The 21471-nt window shown below is 42.6% G+C and overlaps 1 protein-coding gene across 1 annotated transcript in view; it reads right to left on the bottom strand.

The window, feature by feature from the left end:
* Positions 1–10072, bottom strand: part of rbm20 (RNA binding motif protein 20) — a 76546-nt gene extending 66474 nt beyond the window's left edge. Inside the window, exon 1 of the mRNA XM_036949250.1 lies at positions 9611–10072. Within this exon, the coding sequence (XP_036805145.1) occupies positions 9611–9744 (134 nt within the window). The 5' untranslated portion in view covers positions 9745–10072. The remainder of the gene's footprint in view (positions 1–9610) is intronic.
* Positions 10073–21471: the final 11399 nt, after the last annotated feature.

Below are 21471 nucleotides of genomic sequence, written 5' to 3'. Positions count from 1 at the left end.
AACTCTCGCCTGTCAACCGTGAGTTATCAAACAGGCGTTTAAACCCCTTCAAAATCCTCTCGTTCTGAACAAAGTTCCAGATGCTTAGTACTGTTAAGTCGACACACTCCACACCTCTACTCTGATGTTGTTTTACCATTGGTTCATTATTCAGCCCTCCTGTTCATAAGATGCTTTCCATAAAAATGCTCTGGATTTCCTAGCCTGGTCGCAGATCATTTTGTGGTGTCTTGTCAACTCCTCTGATCATTGGCAACAGCACAAACAGTTTTGGGACCAGGCCACAAATTCTCTTGAAGCCGTAAAGGAAAAAAAACTCATATCCAACAAAAATCTCTCTTAATCTCTGATGTCTACGGATGTAGGAGGCCGTTTGCTACAGCAGGGAAATAATCCTGCAATAACAGGAACTGTGAATTATTATGTGGATTATAATTCATGGACATTTTTTGTAGCTTTTTAGTAAGGGGAAAATCAAGTCGGAAATTAAAAACTTTAGAAGCCTTTTTAAACCTCAAACACACTACAGGTTTGCATTTACTGCTGTGCAGTAGAATTCTCAGCAACAGAAGGGTGTTCAAATTAAGATCCTACATCTGTACCTTGTAGGGTAGCTCTGGTGTCATAGGGGTCACAAACAGTATCTGCAGGAGAATATATTATCAATGGTGTAATTAATGGTTATGTTTAATCTATCTGGCTGCTTTAAGGCTCTTTCAGTCGTATAGTACAGCTCGAAGGATTTTGATAGGGAAACTGAGTAAGGCATCAATAATTGGGCGCAAGCACCTGTGTGAGAGATCCCTGCTAGATTGGGATCACCAGCCTTAATTCTTCTGAACATGGATATTTTGTTACTTTGCAACGTTCCTATGACATCACATACTTTGTACTTAACCAATCAAATCCTAAAGTTTTGTAACTTAAGTTACAATGATTTATCTGATGTAACAAATGAGAAGCATAGATTTTATTTTACAGACGCAGGCACACTTGCTAGATTTGAGGGTTTCGTTTGAACAGAAGAGAGAAGCTGACTTTGGTCTTCCACATGTATCAACTATCAACCAAAATATCTGCGTACCTTTTCAATATCAGTTTCTTGTTTCTCTAAAGGAAGAAAGACTTTGTGAAACAACACAGTAGATCGTCAGACAGGTGTCAAAGACCTCAGAAGCCTCAACCTCACAGCCGGGGGGGTACCTTCTCCTAATTCCACTGGGTTACACTATGCAAACATTAGAAAGGTTGACCTGGGTAAGCCTACCTTTCCGATATCAACATATTTTCGCTTGACATTACTTTTCTAAAAAGCTGTTGAAGCAACATCAATCTGTAAATATGGCCATGTGGTATTCGAGTCAGGAGTTAGGAGCACTGACACACCTGTCTGCCACCTAACCTTCTAGCTTTCCGATATCTGTTCATTTCCCCTTGATTAAAGTTTCCTAATGCCCGGTGCCCACAACACTACTCAAACACAACCTGCTCTAAACACATCTTTGTGAAACCACATGGTAGTGAGTCTGGTCAAGAGCACTAACTGAAGCATCCTGGTTAAGGAGCTCCGTGCTGCTTTTATTAGTGCCACGGACCTGTCAGCCATTTATCATACAGATTAGCCCAGTTGCTGCCAGGTGTCAACACAGCAATGAACACATGCTCAGGGTCCAGCGTTAGATGGGAGGTGGAGAGGAAGAAGGAGGAAGGTGAGGGAAGAGGAGGAAGAGGAGGAAGAGGGGGAAGAGGAGGAGGTGTTTGCTCCAAATACACAACTTCTGTAGCAAGGGAGGAATGAAATGATCCCTGTCCAGATCAGTTTGTGCCTGCCAGCTGACCATAGGAATGGACAAGACTGGACAAACAGATCTGGGACCATGATAGAACAAAATCACCTATCTACAAATAGGCCTTAGTCGGTGGTCTGTGTGTGTTGCAGCTGTGGCCTACTGTGGTTGGGCAGAGCAAATAAGATCTGTCCCCTGGCACCAAGGCAGTTAGCGTGTCATGCTAACGTTGCTAACGTCCTTCTAATGGTATTTTCTAAATCCTTTTTATAAGAAGCAACAGCCACACGGAGTATTGTTTTTATATCGCTCTCCTTACTGCCATGCCCCGGCTTGACTCGGTAAACTGTTTACTTTCACAGAGGCACGAGGATTAGGACAAGCACCTGTCGTCTGGGTTTAGCCGGGGTTAGCAGTCATTGTAAATAAGAATTTGTTCTTAACTGACTTGCCTAGTTAAATAAAGGTTATATAAATAAAAATAAAAATAAACCTGCCTTTCCCTGAATAAACAAATACAAAGTTGAGCTGTTCATCTAGCCACTAATTAATGTCAAGGCTGACATTATTATTGCCTGGCAGGGGGTACTATGCCGTGCCGGACCTGGGAAAACACATTAGAGAGCTTTGGTTAATGTCCCCCTATCTGTCTGGTCAGTGTGACAGAACTACTGACACCTTCTTTCTCATCAACTGTAGCACTTTACTTCACTTTATAGCACTTTACTGCAGCAATTAACATTTATGGTCCTTATGGTGTTTATGATTATTGTATTATTTTGTTCAAATACTTGTGTCATAACAATATAACTACTATGGTAACAATGTTGTAATAACATGCTGTAATAGCATATTAATGTAGTCGAGTGCTTTTTGCAAAAGAACATGAATGTCGCACCTTCAACCATTTGTCTTCCTGAGACCTTCAGCGGGATCACCAGCATCAATGGTGAGCTATTGTTCTCTACATCATCGTGGCATTCAGAACATGTTCTACATGTTTTCCACAGGTCTTTACCTGTCATCAGCCACACCCCAGGACCATATCCTGCATGCTACACTCGGGTTCCAAAAGGGTTCTTTGGCTGTCCCCATAACGGAACCATTTCTGGTTCTTGGTACAACCATTTTTAGTTCCAGTACACAAAGGTGTTCTACTTGGAACCAAAGGGGTTCTTCAAAAGGTTCTCCTACGAGGACAGTCGAAATACCCTTTAAGGTTCTAGAAAGCACATTTTCTTATAAGAGTGCATTAACAGCACTATGAACCTTTAACAGATAAATAAAAATGTTTACAGTTATTCTTTGGAGACAGATATCCCCTTGCTAGGCTGAACCATAAGTCCTACTACAGTATGGACAGCTATGCCCTAGCTAAGCTAAACCATTAGTCCTGAAGTCCTACTACAGTATGGACAGCTATCCCCTCGCTAGGCTAAACCATAAGTCCTACTACAGTACGGACAGCTATCCCCTCGCTAGGCTAAACCATAAGTCCTACTACAGTATGGACAGCTATGCCCTAGCTAAGCTAAACCATTAGTCCTGAAGTCCTACTACAGTATGGACAGCTATCCCCTCGCTAGGCTAAACCATAAGTCCTACTACAGTATGGACAGCTATGCCCTAGCTAAGCTAAACCATTAGTCCTGAAGTCCTACCACAGTATGGACAGCTATCCCCCCGCTAGGCTAAACCATAAGTCCTACCACAGTATGGACAGCTATCCCCCCGCTAGGCTAAACCATAAGTCCTACCACAGTATGGACAGCTATCCCCCCGCTAGGCTAAACCATAAGTCCTACAACAGTATGGACAGCTATCCCCCCGCTAGGCTAAACCATAAGTCATACTACAGTACTCACAGCTATCCCCTCGCTAGGCTAAACCATAAGTCCTACTACAGTATGGACAGCTATCCCCCCGCTAGGCTAAACCATAAGTCCTACTACAGTATGGACAGCTATCCCCTCGCTAGGCTAAACCATAAGTCATACTACAGAACTGACAGTTATCCCCTCACTAGGCTAAACCATTAATCCTGAAGTCCTACTACAGTACTGACAGCTATCCCCTAGCTAGGCTAAACCATTAGTCCTGAAGTCCTACTACAGTATGGACAGCTATGCCCTAGCTAAGCTAAACCATTAGTCCTGAAGTCCTACCACAGTATGGACAGCTATCCCCTAGCTAGGCTAAACCATAAGTCATACAACAGTATGGACAGCTATCCCCTAGCTAGGCTAGACCATTAGTCCTACTACAGTATGGACAGCTATCCCCTAGCTAGTCTAAACCATAAGTCCTACTACAGTATGGACAGCTATCCCCTAGCTAGTCTAAACCATAAGTCCTACTACAGTATGGACAGCTATCCCCTAGCTAGGCTAAACCATAAGTCCTACTACAGTATGGACAGCTATCCCCTAGCTAGGCTAAACCATAAGTCCTACTACAGTACTGACAGCTATCCCCTCGCTAGGCTAAACCATAAGTCCTACTACAGTACTGACAGCTATCCCCTCGCTAGGCTAAACCATAAGTCCTACTACAGTATGGACAGATATCCCCTCGCTAGTCTAAACCCTTAGTCATACTACAGTATGGACAGCTATCCCCTCGCTAGGCTAAACCATAAGTCCTACTACAGTATGGACAGCTATCCCCTAGCTAGTCTAAACCCTTAGTCATACTACAGTATGGACATACTGTGTCTGCAATAGGAGTCATCACAACAAGAGAAGAATAGAAAAACAGCAACGTCCATAACAACAACAATAACAGCTAGAGAAGAATAGAAAGAAAACAACAACAACATCCATAACAATATCTAGAGAAGAATAGCTAAACAACAACAACATCCATAACAACAACAACATCCATAACAACAACAACAACAGCTAGATAAGAATAGAAAGAAAACAACAACATCCATAACAATATCTAGAGAAGAATAGCTAAACAACAACAACATCCATAACAACAACAACAACAGCTAGAGAAGAATAGAAAGAAAACAACAACAACATCCATAACAATATCTAGAGAAGAATAGCTAAACAACAACAACATCCATAACAACAACAATAACAGCTAAAGAAGAATAGAAAGAAAACAACAACATCCACAACAATAAAATGCTCTACAGCCTCAGAGGAACATTCACTGAGGAGGCAGGCTTTCTGTAGGGGCTGCAGATGAGAGAGGGGGGGGGGGGGGGGGGGGGGGGGGTGAGAGCGAAAGAGATATAGAGACTACTAAATGGCAGAAGAAAAACAGCCCTGCGCATCAGGCTGCAGATGAGTTGTGGGCCTAGAATGGTGTCTGGGGCGCTAATCAGTGCTGCCTAAGAAGAGGGGTCAGAGGCAACTTCCCCTTCTCTGACAAACTGGGCAGGGTGATATAAAGAACACAGCTGGGGAAAGAGAGGGATGAGAGAAAGAGAGAGAGTGAGAAAGGGGAGAGAGAGAGAAAGGGGGAGAGAGAGAGAAAGGGGAGAGTGTGTAAGACACAGAGGTATCGGTATAAATGAAGCACTGTGTAAGGCGATACATAAACTTCCCTACTGTACTATGTTATGGCTGCTTGGGTGTAAAACCTTAACATGTGGTTCCTGGTTCCTGGTTCAGGAACAGCTAAGAGAGGAACTGCCTGGTATTCCCGTAATGTATAGAACCTGCGGTAGTAGTAATGTATAGTACATAAACTACAGTACTGGGCTATGTTATGTTATGGTTACTTGTGTGAAGCCTTAACATATGTTAAGATGCCTCGGGAACTGGTATTCCCATCACGCTAAGATAGAAAACCTGTGTCCCTGTAAAAGTATAACTCACACAGGCGTGACAGGTGCTCTAAAGCTGGGCTGAGACTAGGTTACATCAAAACTTAACTGACTCAACAAAGAGTAGTGAGAGAGAGAGAGAGAGAGAGAGAGAGAGAGAGAGAGAGAGAGAGCACATAAGCGTCTACTGCTTAACTTTATACAAACAAGTAGCGTATATTGATGTGTAAAAGTAATTCCATCCGTGTCTTTACCTAGACACATTTCTCCAGATAAATACAACAAATGAATGGAGTATTTGTTTTTGGACAAAGACCGGGACTGAAGACTTCTCCTTTTAACAAAAGACATTTGATCTAGAATCCGAATAATCAGTTATCTCCACATCTGTCCACAGTTAAAGCAGATTCTCTACATGAAACAATGATTTATTTACAATTCACTGGTTGAGGTCATGTTTTTATTGAATTAGCTACTAAAGTGGTTACTATGTACATGTAATTACACACATTTCAAGAAATGGATGCAAGTTGATAGTTCAACCAAATTTAAAATGTACATTTTTTGTTTTCTCATCTTTAAAGCAGTTTATGGTCACGGAGAGACTACAAATGTCTACATTTGTAACAGCCTGAACTTTCCCTTTAATTTTACTGTGACCCAAGATGAATGTGTATTATTAGTTAGGACTGGTGAGTAGGCTATAAATCATGTGTAGAGAGGTTAATCATTCTATGTTCTTCTAATTGATGGACGGCTATAAACCATGTTGTGTGTCAGGTGAGGGGTCTGCGTATATAGAAATTGTTGCTGTTTTAAAATAGAATGAGTGGGCAGGCAAGCCATATAAGGACTGCTCTAACATTTCACTTTCTAGCTCAGCAACACACAAACATGGCCGCTTGAACCTACGCCTCTCTGCACACACACGCGTGCATACACGTGCGCAAATGCACGCACAAACACACACGGGTGTGCACACACACCAACACACACGGGTGTGCACACACACCAACACACACAGGTGTGCACACACACCAACACACACATTTAACTCTTTTCCGTTCCATCCCCAGTTAAATCCTTAAAACAGGGGTGTAAATCCTTAAAACAGGGGTGTAAATTACACATATTTACTCTACTATTTACTGTCTCAAACTCAAACACATAAGGCCTAGTTCATAGACTCATATTATATTCTGTGACGACGATCAAAAATCGAAGTGTCAAGAAAAATCGCCTTCCTGTGCCGTTTCACTGGGCTATAATTCAAAGAAATATAGACTTTGGTTGCAGTAACGGTAATAAATGTACATTTGTTGGTAAAATGACATTTAAAAAGTGATTTAGAAACAGACATCAAGAACCCGTGCCGTGCTGCATTCGCTTGTCTTGATCGAGCAGATCGCTTCTCTCACGACTTTTATACCGAATGACGTCTTATATATTTTAAGCCGTGAGGCATGTAATCTGACATATTCCTTATGATCTCTGCCCTTTTCTAGTTACTCCATCATGATAAGTCCCCATAAACTCCCTTTAAACTGGGACATTTTCCTCCCTCAAACAGCATACTTTACCACGGCTCACTGGTTTACATGGTAAAATGTGGGGTTTTCTATGGTCAAATTGTACATATTAGTGCACTAAAATACTGCTTGTACACTTTTTCATGTACACTAGGTGTACAAAGACATGGACAGTACAGCGGCTTCACGCCGGTAAACAGTTGGGCCAACTTTATTATTACAAGTAGTAGCAAAAACAAAGGCTGACTTTATTATTGTAAAAGTTAACACTGAAAGTCAATGTTATATAAGAGTCGACATTGAGAAGTTAACATTGATAATCTATTATAAACCAGACTAAATCCAGTATAAACTACCCTTGCATAAGTATTCACACCTATGTTAAATAAAATGTTAATACAGTCAATAATTACAGCTTTCTTAATATACATTACCAAATTATATTTAATCAGTGGAAAATATGTCAATGATTAGCAAATAAGATAATACCTGTTTCTTTTCAACATGCAAGTCAAGGTCAAGGTTGCATTATACAAGATAGATAATCAGTTATATTACACTGGTAAACTTTACACACCTGAAAATAATCATGGTTTGGGAAATTCACGCTGGTAAACTTTACACACCTGAAAATAATCATGGTTTGGGAAATTCACGCTGGTAAACTTTACACACCTGAAAATAATCATGGTTTGGGAAATTCCGTATGTGTCGTTACTGTAATATTGTATCAAATGTACTTTTTGAAGAAGACACCAAAGGCAATTGATTGCATTGTACATATAAAATTATTTATTACATATTATTATTTTTTACATAAGATTACAAAGTTAAATGTTGAACCTGATATCAAATGATTTATTGTTGCTATGGCATTTGTTCCACTGACAATCTAAGCATAAGATGGGACATTATAATAAAATGAAGTGGATATCTAACTTCACTGTAGGGGGATTAGATGAAATTGTCAGTTTACTTTTCATAGAATGAGAAAGTCTTCAATAAACCCAATTCATCTCTTCATTATCGATAATACATATTGTAGTATTTGAAACTAGTGAAATAAATAAAATATGTATTTACTGCAACTTGTGTAATGTGTTTGAATGGCAAGTTAATTTGGCCTAGGAGAAGCTAAAGGCTATAAGACAAGTGGTAAACATTGTATTTGTGATTTCTCTTAAAAACAAATATATTTGATTTATTCTACACTATATTGAGAACAGAATATTCCATAAGGTTATAGTTATATAAATAACAATAAAGTGGTTGTCACAAGGTCTCCATCCAACTTCTCATATAAGGGTTGATACAAGTTGTTAATGAAAGGCCTCGTATTTAGCTCACGTTCATTTAGAAAGTCAGGGTTTTCAGTGGCGTCTGTAGAATCTCTTGGGCTGTTTATTGCTTATTTATTTAACAAAAACAATGATGTATTCATTATTTAAGAGGACGATTTAGCACTCATTTACTTCTAAAGTTCCTCAACTCATATAAGCACGGGTTTCAGTCTAACCCAAAGGATTTTTGTGCTAATATTCTCTAAAGAAGAAATACTAAAAAACTAACAAATAAAAGTATAATAACACCAACACAAAGGGAATGTTTTAGGAAACACAAACATAAGGAGAAACGACTAATACATTCTTCAACATACTAAGGTTCTATATGACTATGACTGGCAAACGTATTTTAATTTCAACTAAATTAAAACTTCAATCTACTATTTTCAGTTTTGCCTTTAGTACGTCCTGCCTACTTTACTTTGAGCACAGTACAGCTTGTGTTTCAATATGAGACCTTACTGTCTGTTATAAACATATACGGTGTGTGTGTTTGAGGCGGAGTGAGACAGCTCTTCTATAAAAGATCTTTGTTCTGATATTCTCTGTTTTCTCTTTTTCTCTCTTCCTGACTGTTTCCATGGTAGGACTGCCTGTAAAACTCTGTTTGAGACCGTGCTACTCCGCTGGGAGAATGAACACTAGTGAGCCACAGTGAAATAAATGATTGTACAGAAACACAGTAGGCCAATGAGCCCACCCCTTCCACCTCATCCATCTTGCTCACAGGGATGACATTGAGGAGTTTTGGGAAGTGTTTTTTTCCTCTTTCCACAGCCTTTCTGAATCGTATATACCCTATAACTCATCTGCCACCATCCGACTACAGTATTCCTTGGAACTATTGTTCAGAAGTTTGAATTCCATCATCCATAGCTAGTTAGAGAAAGATATATTCATGAATACCAGCCTGCCAAATCTCCCCTCAACATCCCTATTCCTCGGAAGTTGGAATTCCCTCAATGCCGCTAAGGAGACATTTATTACTGATATATTCCTCCTAAATCCCCCTTGGAACTAATTGATTTTCATACATACCTTTGGGATAACAGTCATGGCATGTATTTAATATGACATATATATATATATATGTCTTCCCATAGCCTGTCTATGGCATATAGCATACGTGCGTATATGTGCGTATATTTGCAGCAATATTTCCCTTACCTCTGGAAGTGTTCGTTGGACGTCTTGGTTCCCATATATCCTCCTTGGCTTTTCCCCGACATTTCACCAGTTTGGCCGTTCTTGACACCTTCGATGTGAGCCTCGAAGAGAGCCTTATCCCAGGCCTGTTGCATGGCCAAACAAAATCACTAACTAGTCCTTTATCTCCACTAACCAACCACACACACCCCTCAGAAAAGTTGTTACTGACTGTTGCCGTTGGAGGGGCTATAAATAAAAAATCCTTTGGTGTAACTCTCTCCCTCTCTCTCTCCCTTGCGATGGCCGACTGATAGCCTAGGGAAGCTGTTGAATACTGTACGCGCGGTCCCGTGGACTACTTTAACTCAGCAGGAACTTTTCCTCTCTCTTCCCTCTCTCTCTCTTCTCCCCAGTGCTTCTCCTGACAGACAGCAACAATGGCAGCCAGCAAAGCCCCTGGCCTTAGCTCCCTCTCTCCCTCCCTCTCTCCCTCTCTCGCTCTCTCCCTCTCTCTCCCTCTCTCTCTCTCTCTCTCTCTCCCTCTCTCCCTCTCTCCGCTCTCTCTCTTCCTCCTCTTCTCCCCAGTGACAGAAAGTAAAACCCCAGGGGAGGTGGGTGTTCAAAGGTAAACGACGACAGTTGAATGAAGAGTTTGAGGAAATGACAGAGGTGGGGAGGTTTGGAGGGATAGGGAGGGATAGGGAGGGAGGGAGGGGGTGGTAAGTTAAAAGGCTCTTGACCAAATTGGGAGTCCCTGCCTGCTGGCCCTGTGGCGGTAGTGTGTGCATCATATTCGGACGGTGTGTGTAACAACAGGGGAAGAGTCCTCTTACGCCACGCTGTTGATTATCACCTCATGCTCACATACACACACACAGACACACACACGCATGTAAGCAGGCACACACGTGTGTGTATGTGTGACTGTGTGTTTGTGTGCAGGCGTGTGTGCGTGTGCATGCGTGTGTGTAGGGGCTGCTCCCAGTCCCTAATTCCCTAGGACACAGTGTCAGAATATTCACATTTTGTGGTGGCCTGTCTGTCTGGGGTTACACTTCTGTGCCTGAGCCAAAAGTCCTAGGACCCCTTTCAATCATAAATCACTACTGGGGAAGAAAAGTACTGAGTGGAAGATTTAGCAACTACCCTCTCTACTGGTTCACTTTACCCTTACAGAGTCAGCTACTACCCTCTCTACCGGTTCACTTTACAGAGTCAGCTACTACCCTCTCTACCGGTTCACTTTACAGAGTCAGCTACTACCCTCTCTACCGGTTCACTTTACAGAGTCAGCTACTACCCTCTCTACCGGTTCACTTTACCCTTAAAGAGTCAGCTACTACACTCTCTACCGGTTCACTTTACCCTTAAAGAGTCAGCTACTACCCTCTCTACCGGTTCACTTTACCCTTAAAGAGTCAGCTACTACCCTCTCTACCGGTTCACTTTACCCTTAAAGAGTCAGCTACTACCCTCTCTACCGGTTCACTTTACCCTTAAAGAGTCAGCTACTACCCTCTCTACCGGTTCACTTTACCCTTAAAGAGTCAGCTACTACCCTCTCTACCGGTTCACTTTACCCTTAAAGAGTCAGCTACTACCCTCTCTACCGGTTCACTTTACAGAGTCAGCTACTACCCTCTCTACTGGTTCACTTTACCCTTAAAGAGTCAGCTACTACCCTCTCACTTTACCCTTAAAGAGTCAGCTACTACCCTCTCACTTTACCCTTAAAGAGTCAGCTACTACCCTCTCACTTTACCCTTAAAGAGTCAGCTACTACCCTCTCACTTTACCCTTAAAGAGTCAGCTACTACCCTCTCACTTTACCCTTAAAGAGTCAGCTACTACCCTCTCTACCGGTTCACTTTACCCTTAAAGAGTCAGCTACTACCCTCTCTACCGGTTCACTTTACAGAGTCAGCTACTACCCTCTCTACCGGTTCACTTTACCCTTAAAGAGTCAGCTACTACCCTCTCTACCAGTTCACTTTACAGAGTCAGCTACTACCCTCTCTACCAGTTCACTTTACCCTTAAAGAGTCAGCTACTACCCTCTCTACCGGTTCACTTTACCCTTAAAGAGTCAGCTACTACCCTCTCTACAGGTTTCTAAAGGATGAATAGTGCTGGCTGACTGAGGAGTGAGAGAGTGTCAGCAGTCAGTAAACAACCCCTTCCCCTTGCTTACTTTACACAAAAGACCGTCCTTAAATTGTACTGGCACATCTCATAGAATATTGGATCTAAAATATGAACATCTGTACTGTAAATTATTAACACCTGTACTGTAAAATAGTAACACCTGAGTGTAAATTATTAACACCTGTACTGTAAAATATTAACACTTTTACTGTAATTTTTTAATAATTAGTACAGGTATCACTGCCTGAAGGGTCCGGGTGGTGGTGGGTGCAGACTGTGGTATCACTGCCTGAAGGGACAGGGTGGTGGTGGGATCAGACTGTGGTATCACTGCCTGAAGGGACAGGGTGGGGGTGGTATCAGACTGTGGTATCACTGCCTGAAGGGACAGGGTGGTGGTGAGTGCAGACTGTGGTATCACTGCCTGAAGGGACAGGGTGGTGGTGAGTGCAGACTGTGGTATCACTGCCTGAAGGGACCGGGTGGTGGTGAGTGCAGACGGTGGTATCACTGCCTGAAGGGACAGGGTGGTGGTGGGATCAGACTGTGGTATCACTGCCTGAAGGGACAGGGTGGTGGTGGGTGCAGACTGTGGAATCACTGCCTGAAGGGACAGGGTGGTGGTGGTGGGATCAGACTGTGGTATCACTGCCTGAAGGGACAGGGTGGGGGTGGGATCAGACTGTGGTATCACTGCCTGAAGGGACAGGGTGGTGGTGGGATCAGACTGTGGTATCACTGCCTGAAGGGACAGGGTGGTGGTGGGATCAGACTGTGGTATCACTGCCTGAAGGGACCGGGTGGTGGTGAGTGCAGACTGTGGAATCACTGCCTGAAGGGACAGGGTGGTGGTGGGATCAGACTGTGGTATCACTGCCTGAAGGGACAGGGTGGGGGTGGTATCAGACTGTGGTATCACTGCCTGAAGGGACAGGGTGGTGGTGGGTGCAGACTGTGGTATCACTGCCTGAAGGGACAGGGTGGTGGTGGGATCAGACTGTGGTATCACTGCCTGAAGGGACAGGGTGGGGGTGGTATCAGACTGTGGTATCACTGCCTGAAGGGACAGGGTGGTGGTGGGATCAGACTGTGGAATCACTGCCTGAAGGGACAGGGTGGGGGTGGGATCAGACTGTGGTATCACTGCCTGAAGGGACAGGGTGGTGGTGGGTGCAGACTGTGGTATCACTGCCTGAAGGGACAGGGTGGTGGTGGGTGCAGACTGTGGTATCACTGCCTGAGGGGACAGGGTGGTGGTGGGTGCAGACTGTGGTATCACTGCCTGAAGGGACAGGGTGGTGGTGGGTGCAGACTGTGGTATCACTACCTGAAGGGACAGGGTGGTGGTGAGTGCAGACTGTGGTATCACTGCCTGAATGGACAGGGTAGTGGTGGGTGCAGACTGTGGTATCACTGCCTGAAGGGACAGGGTGGTGGTGGGATCAGACTGTGGTATCACTGCCTGAAGGGACAGGGTGGTGGTGAGTGCAGACTGGTATCACTGCCTGAAGGGACAGGGTGGTGGTGGGGGCAGACTGTGGTATCACTGCCTGAAGGGACAGGGTGGTGGTGAGTGCAGACTGTGGTATCACTGCCTGAAGGGACAGGGTGGTGGTGAGTGCAGACTGGTATCACTGTCTGAAGGGACAGGGTGGTGGTGGGGGCAGACTGTGGTATCACTGCCTGAAGGGACAGGGTGGTGGTGAGTGCAGACTGTGGTATCACTGCCTGAAGGGACAGGGTGGTGGTGGGATCAGACTGTGGAATAATGCACGTTAAACAGAGGAGTTGATTCAAGAAACGGATATTCGGGGGCATAATATTATGTCTGGCAACCAACTCTAGGCTTGTTTCCACAGGACAAGAGTAGAGGATTGTCTAAACTGGGATTTCCTCTCTCTTCTCGTTGCCAGATATAGTATAAAAGCGCAACAGTTCTCCTTGATAGTCCTGAATGGCTGGCTTGATGATATAACCACATCATTCAGACAGAATAAAAACACACCTTATGTAATAGTGGCCTACCAATGGAACATAATGGACAATTTCACATGTATGACTCCGCAATACCCGTCTAATGTATCCCCTGTCTCAAACTAGTAGTGGCCACTGTTTCATCAGTGGATGTTTTTCTCCCTGAAAAGCTTGTTTCTATTATTCAGTTGTAACCTAACCCTACTGATGGAACATAATGGACTTTGCAGTTTCACATGTATAACACTTCGTTAAATGTGTCATCTCCCACTGGGTAAAGACGTCAATTGAGCGTCTATTCAACATTGGATCCACGTCATTTCATTGAAAAGACGTGGAGACAACGTTGATTCAACCAGTGTGTACTCAGCGGCGTCACGTTCATAACAACATCTGTATCCCTGAAAACATGTAGGTCTCTTAATCAAACCATAATGCTTTTGACTGTGTGATGACAGGTCAGCCTCCCCAATGTGCTAGAACCACGGACAGGGAGATAAATGTCTTCTAACTAGATATACAAATAAATCATGATAATGCAGAGAGAACAGGCCGCTCAGGGCCCAGTGTCCTGGACAGGAGGCATCAACTCTACATCTACACATCATCTGTTTTGATGAGTGATGGCAAAGCTGATAGATTTCTTGTTGACAACCCCCGGTGACTCTGGGGGAGCATGCAGGCATGTACATACTCAACCGTGTGAGCACACACACGCGTGTATTTTTGGCCCGCGAGAGAGATACTACCACTGTACTGAGCCTGTGACAGAAGGACGAAAGGTGATTTTTGTCCCCTGCGATGAAATCGGGGAGGGGACTGTGGATCTGTCTCTGTACGTTCCTACGTCCCACGCGGTATCTCAGACACCATTGGTCCAATTTTAACGAAACTTTAGTGAATGGTGCATCTTGCCATAGAAATCTGGCATTTACGAAATTACACTGATTGTCGAGATGGTGGCGCTATAACAAGAGATTGAACATGAAAACGTTGAAAAGTCATGGCCCTCACCCCATTCAACCGAGACTCGTGAAATTCGTTACATAGGTCCCTCATCATTCGTGGGGGACGACATGTTTACTGTTGACTTGTTCCTTGATGAATAGAGTAATGAAACTTTCAAAAATAATATTCAGTGTTTGAGAATTCTATTTTAGGACGTTCAGTGTTCGAAAGTTTAATTTCGAAATGTTCAGTGGTTGAGAGTTCAATTCCAGGTGAAGCTGGTTGAGAGAATGCCAAAAGTGTGCAAAGCTGTCATCAAGGCAAAGAGTGGCTACTTTGAAGAATCTAAATATATGTTGATTTGTTTAACACTTTTTTTTTACCACAGTATTCCATATGTGTTATTTCATTGTTTTGATATCTTCACTATTATTCTGCAATGAGCTCTTTGGTCTTGGCCATGGTGGAGAGTTTGGAATCTGATTGATTGATTGCTTCTGTGGACAGGTGTCTTTTATGCAGGTAACAAACTGAGATTAGCAGCACTCCCTTTAAGAGTGTGCTCCTAATCTCAGCTCGTTACCTGTATAAAAGACACCTGGGAGGCAGAAATATTTTTGATTGAGAGGGGGTCAAATACTTATTTCCCTCAATAAAATGCAAATCAATTTATAACATTTTTGACATGCGTTTTCTAGATTATTTTGTTGTTATTCTGTCTCTCACTGTTCAAATAAACCTACAATTAAAATGATAGACTGATCATTTCTTTGTCAGTGGGCAAACGTACAAAATCAGCAGGGGATCAAATACTTTTTTCCCTCACCTTACATCTTCCACCTGTATTGTAATCGTGTATTGTATTTTACTGTACTTATGTTTTGTAGTGGTCCTGTACGTGGCTCAGTTCATAAGAGCATGGCACTAGAGTTGTGGGTTCAATTCCCACTGGGGTCATATACCAAAAGTTGTGGACTGTTGTCACTTTATATCAAAGTATCTGCTACGTAAAGGGTATATATTACAGTATTACAGTACTGTATTGGCCAATGCAATTTTAGTAAAGCAGTGTGACCCCACCCCCACCAATCAAAAAGACCCCAGAAACTTCCTTTTGGATTCATGTTTACTGTATAAGGGATGCATTTCTTTCTTGTTTTGGACTTTCTGGGTTATTTGCATATTGAATTGATATTGTATTACTGCACCGTGGAGCTAGAAAACACAATTATTTTGCTGCACCTGCTGTAACATGTTTTAATGAGCGACCAATAAAGTTTTATTTTATTTGTTGCATAAAGTACATCTCTGACCTGGTCAATATCAGATTTGTAAAAAACGGACTGTGAAGTAAAACCATAATAGTTGTCATCATAGTAATACGTTTGAGTTACAGCCTTCGGAATGGATTCTGACTTTTCCCACATTTTGTTACGTTGCAGCCTTATTCTAAAATGGATTACATTGTTTTTTCCCCTCATCAATCTACATACAATAGTCCATAATGACAAAGCAAAAAAACTGTTTTTTGAAATGTTTGCTAATTTATTTAAAAAAATAAAACACTGAAATATCACACTTACATAAGTATTGAGACCCTTTACTCAGTACTTTGTTGAAGCACCTTTGGCAGCGATTACAGCATCGAGTCTTCTTGGGTATGATGCTATAAGCTTGACACACCTGTATTTCTCCCATTCTTCTCTGCAGATCCTCTCAATCAGGTTGGATGGGGAGCATTGCTGCACAGCTATTTTCAGATCTATCCAGAGAAGTTCACTCGGGTTCAACTCCGGGCTCTGGCTGGGCCACTCAAGAACATTCAGAGACTTGTCCCAAAGCCTTCAAGTCTGGCAACTACCCTAAAGGCCTGATTGGTGGAGTGCTGCAGAGATGGTTGTCCTTCTGGAAGATTCTCCCATCTCCACAGAGGAACTCTAGAGCTCTGTCAGAGTGACCATCGGGTTCTTGGTCACCTCCCTGACCAAGGACGTTCTCCCTCTATGGATCAGTTTGCCATGTCCAATCAATTTAATTTACCACAGGTGGACTCCAATGAAGTTGTAGAATCATCTCAAGGATGGTTAATGGAAACAGGATGCACCTGAGCTCAATTTCGAGTCTCATAGCAAAGGGTCTGAATACTTATGTAAATAACTTATTTCTGTTTTTTACTTGTTATAAATTTGCTAACATTTATAAAAACCTGTTCTCGTTTTGTCATTATGGTGTATTGTGTGTAGATTGATGAGGATTTTATTTATTTCATCCATTTTAGAATAATGCTGTAATGTAACAAAATGTGGAAAAGGTCAAGAGATCTGAATACTTTCCGAATGCACTGTATATCATAAGCTTTATGTTTCTACTTTACAGACATACATAATCATTATGTAGTTCTCAGAATCTGTAGTAGACAAACCAATTGACATGTAAAATGTACAGGTTTACCAAACATTTACGTGATCATCATTTAAGAGCAATTCGATTAAGTAATAGTAAAATGTCTTCCAACAAAAGAGAAGAGAATCATATTAAAAGTAACGTGCGCGTTGCAAAGGCAATTACTTTATATGAACATACATTGCAATGTGAAACGTGTATTCTAGATGAAACACTGATTAGGTTTGGTGAAAAAGTGACTATGATTTTGTGTGTTGTACTTAGTCGATTGAAAATGTGCTTAGAGTTATTAAACAACTGGCTTATTGATTGTGTTTTGAGTTTTGTACTAAGAGTTGTGAAAATGTACCACAAAATTGCACCAAAAGCGATAAGAAATGGCATTGAAATATGCCGTAGCACTGACAGATGCCAATCATTTTTAATAAACTGAGAGCTGCCCATCTTTATTAAATAAACACATTTTCCAGTCTTTTTTTTCAACACGTGTGTTTTTGGTTTTAACAGTAGATTTTAATCCTGTGGATTAGAACAATTTTTGACAAACAATAAATGAAAGTGAAACAAAAAACTCTGTGTGTCCCTGTCGGACTATGGTTTAGTCTCATCACTTCGTCACAATAATTCACCAAAACACAGACAACCATAACAATCCACCCGGGTCTGCCTGGTTAAGAGCAGCTCCCTTCCCTTTCCATACGATCAGTTTTCCAGAACAGAAACGTTTACGGAGGGTACAGCTGAGAATTCCATTCCACAGAACACGGCAGCAGGGCATTCCCATGAAGGGGTTGGGGATGTTTATTTTGCGGGGGATTTAACCAGATGTGAGAAGTCATTATCTAGGCTTAGCTTTATAATGAAAACCATTTGAATATGCTACCTTTATGACTCGTTACCAAATCAAATCAAATGTTATTTATCACATGCGCCGAATAGACCTTACAGTGAAATGCTTACTTACGAGCCCCTAACCAACAACGCTTTAAGAAGTACAAAAAAAGTGTTAAGTAAAAAATAGATAAGTAGAAAATAAAAGTAACAAGTAATTAAACAGCAGCAGTAAAATAACAAGAGAGGCTATATACAGGGGGTACCGGTACAGAGTCAATGTGGAGGCTATATACATAGACTCTGTACTGGTACAGAGTCAATGTGGAGGCTATATACATAGACTCTGTACTGGTACAGAGTCTATGTGGAGGCTATATACAGGGAGTACCGGTACAGAGTCAATGTGCGGGGGAGTCGAGGATTATGCTAAACCCTCTGTGTTTGGACTCGACGGCGGTTATTTAACGTATGCATACACACACACACTCACACACACACATACACACAGGTCAACTGTGGCTAAGGCCATGGCGTGAGAAGAAGGTATCTATTTCGCCGTGTCTGTTCTCTCATTATCTTGCTCTTTCATTCTCTCTCCCTCTCATGCTCACTTTAACCCTACTGGGGCCTGGGGCTCTAAGTCGTTTATGCCTGGAGCCGGCCCCCCAATCCACAGAGGACGTTGGTCGTTGGTCCCTGTTGCTACCTCCATATCTATGCGGAGAACGCCTGACCTCATAAAATAGGCTTAAAAAAGGAATGAAGGCACCGGCCGTCGCCGATGACAACAGCTCGTAAATTCCATTGTTCACACGGGTATGGCAGATACAGTTTTTCTATGGAGAACTAAAATTACATAGTGACAGAGTATGGCGCTGACCATGGCACTGGGTTCAGATACACTGTGTCTCCTGTGTTATATTAGTGGAGGTTTGAGAGGTACAAAGACGACTGTTTTAAATGACATAGTGACAGAGCATGGCGCTGACCATGGCACTGGGTTCAGATACACTGAATCTCCTGGGTTATATTAGTGGGGGTTTAGGTTTGAGGAAGAGGTACAAAGAGGACTGTTTTAAATGGTTGTGAAAAAAGACTTTGTAAACACTTCGGAACCTTTTATGAATTGAACAGCACTCACACACCAACACTTAGTTAACACTAGGTGTTAGGATTGTAAAAGCACAGGATGAAACAAGCCTAGTGTCGCTAACCAAAAGATTGAAGAAGCAAAACAAATGTAATGTACATTGTAATGACTTTCGATGCTGAGTAAAGAGTTAAGGTTGAGGCTAAGGTTTGGGTCGAACCGGGATGTGGACATGAAGCTAGGGTTAGGTTGTGGTTGAGGGTTAGGGTGTACAGGCTAGGGTAACAGCTGTTAACAACTACGAACTGTGGATGTTGTGTATTCCCATAGACATACTGTAGGTCATTGGCTATGATTTAAAATTATATTACCACATTTCCAACTACGGCCAAACTGAATCCAACAACATTCACTCAACACATGTATTAAAGAGCCATTATTAAACTATATTTAATCCAACAACATTCACTCAACACATTTATTAAAGAGCCATTATTAAACTGTAGTTTGATTTATCTTTATTTTATGTCTCACTCTCTAAGGAGTACATTGAAACCAACACCATTTAGTTCTGGGTAGTTAGTTACCAAACAAACACTAGTTTAATACCAGTCCCATCAAATAAAGTGCTACTGATATAATATTACAGTAATTGAATTAGAGGGTAAATCCATCTCATCTCCATTGGGACCCCGGCGCCATGGTGTCTGAACCGCTAAACTGGCCTCCTGCGAGGGTAACGGGGGGAGGGAGGGCAGCCCCAACCCCAGTCCTCCAGCCCCAGCCCCACACAGACAACCACAGCCCTGGGTTCATTAGGCACCAAACGGAACTAAACTGACTTAACAGGGAGGGATCGCTATCTGCTCATTTTCTGTTACAAAACGTAAAAAGCATTTTCTGTTGCCTGCCCTAATGAACATGACCCTGGAGTTGCACATGAGGTGCCCTTGTGAACATGACTCTCATCTAGTAGCCTGCCTAACAACTGTTGTCTCATCTCCCTGACGTCTCCTCTCCCCCATGACATGTTTATTGGATGTGTGACACTGTACAGATCCTGTCAGACCAGACCACCGCAGTGCAAGGACAGGGCATCCAGTGTTAATAACTGGTCCCTCACCACCACAGTCAGACCTGGATTCAAACAGTATTAGGAACATTTCAAATCCTTTTTGCAATTGCTTTAACCTGCCTGGAGTGCCAGATGGGTGGGATTGGCTATTTTGTAGCTATTCTATTGGTTCAATTGTGCCTGACAAGCCCAGATCGGGCATTTGAAATATTCCAAATAGTATTTGAACCCAGCTCTGATTCGTACAGTACCAGCAGTATAACGGCACCTGTCGGACAACAAATTAACTTGTTGGTGTGAATGGCTGTACAACCAGGACAGATTTATGTTGTGGTTTATTGAAGTTAGTCTCTCGCTTTATGTCTCTGGCCTGATTATGGGCTTGGGATCATCTGTTGATTACTGTGGGTACATCCCAAATGGCACTTTATTCCCTATTTAGTGCACTACTTTTGACCCGAGCCCTATGGACCCTGGTCAAAATTAGTGCACGATAAATGGAATAGGGGGCGGAACCTGTAGCTCTGATTCCACAGGGTATGAGGGTTAGATGAGTGGGAGGGTATGGAGGGGAGGAGCAGGTTGACATTTATTGTCATGAGTCTTCCCCTTAGATAGGCCAGCTGAAAAGTCGAAATTGTCTTCTGTAAAAAAAAATATATATTTTTTAAAGTCTTAATTTAAGGTTAGGTTTAGGCATTAGTGTTAGCAATGTGGTTAGCAATGTGGTTAAGGTTAGGTCCACTGTTATGACTTTGTGGCTTTGCCAGCTAGTGACCACCGTGCAGAGCTGCCTCCTGAAGAAAAAACACTAACCTGCAGGGGAGGAAGAGAGGATGTGGGGGAGGAAGAGAGGATGTGGGGGAGGTTGGAAACATGATTTTATATGTTCTGTAAGAGGTGAGGGTGGAGGGAAGGAAAAGAGTACTGTATTTAAATATGATAGATATATCTTTTAGTAGAACGGGAGGAGGCAGAGGGAATGGATGGTAGGAAGAGGAGGGGGTGTGAGTTGATTTCAGCTGACGAGAGAGGGGCAACATTGCTTAGGTAGTCTTGGATAGATGTCAGATCATCTGACAGCAATTACTTGACACTTGGATAAAATACAGAGTTCAGATCAGCTGACTAAGGACAGTGAGAGAGTATGGAGTATTGCCTGCTCCCTGGCTAATGGCTTGGGCCTGGCAGGGCACAGGGGTATGAGGTGTTCTGTTGGCAGGGTGTGAGACGAGTCTGGTGGTCAGTAATCAGTGTACCGTAGTCACGGTCAGTAGGGACATTAAGCATTTGACTATCTATCTATCCCAGATGTCTGGCTGACTCTGGGTACACGGTCTGGGGGGGGGGTCTCACCCTTTCACATTCATGAACAGTGCACTGGGTTACCCTGGTCCCAGAGAGACTAAC

This window comes from Oncorhynchus mykiss, chromosome 17 (genome assembly GCF_013265735.2).
Source record: "Oncorhynchus mykiss isolate Arlee chromosome 17, USDA_OmykA_1.1, whole genome shotgun sequence".
Classification (NCBI taxonomy): domain Eukaryota; kingdom Metazoa; phylum Chordata; class Actinopteri; order Salmoniformes; family Salmonidae; genus Oncorhynchus; species Oncorhynchus mykiss.
This window is presented reverse-complemented; position numbering and strand designations above follow the sequence as displayed.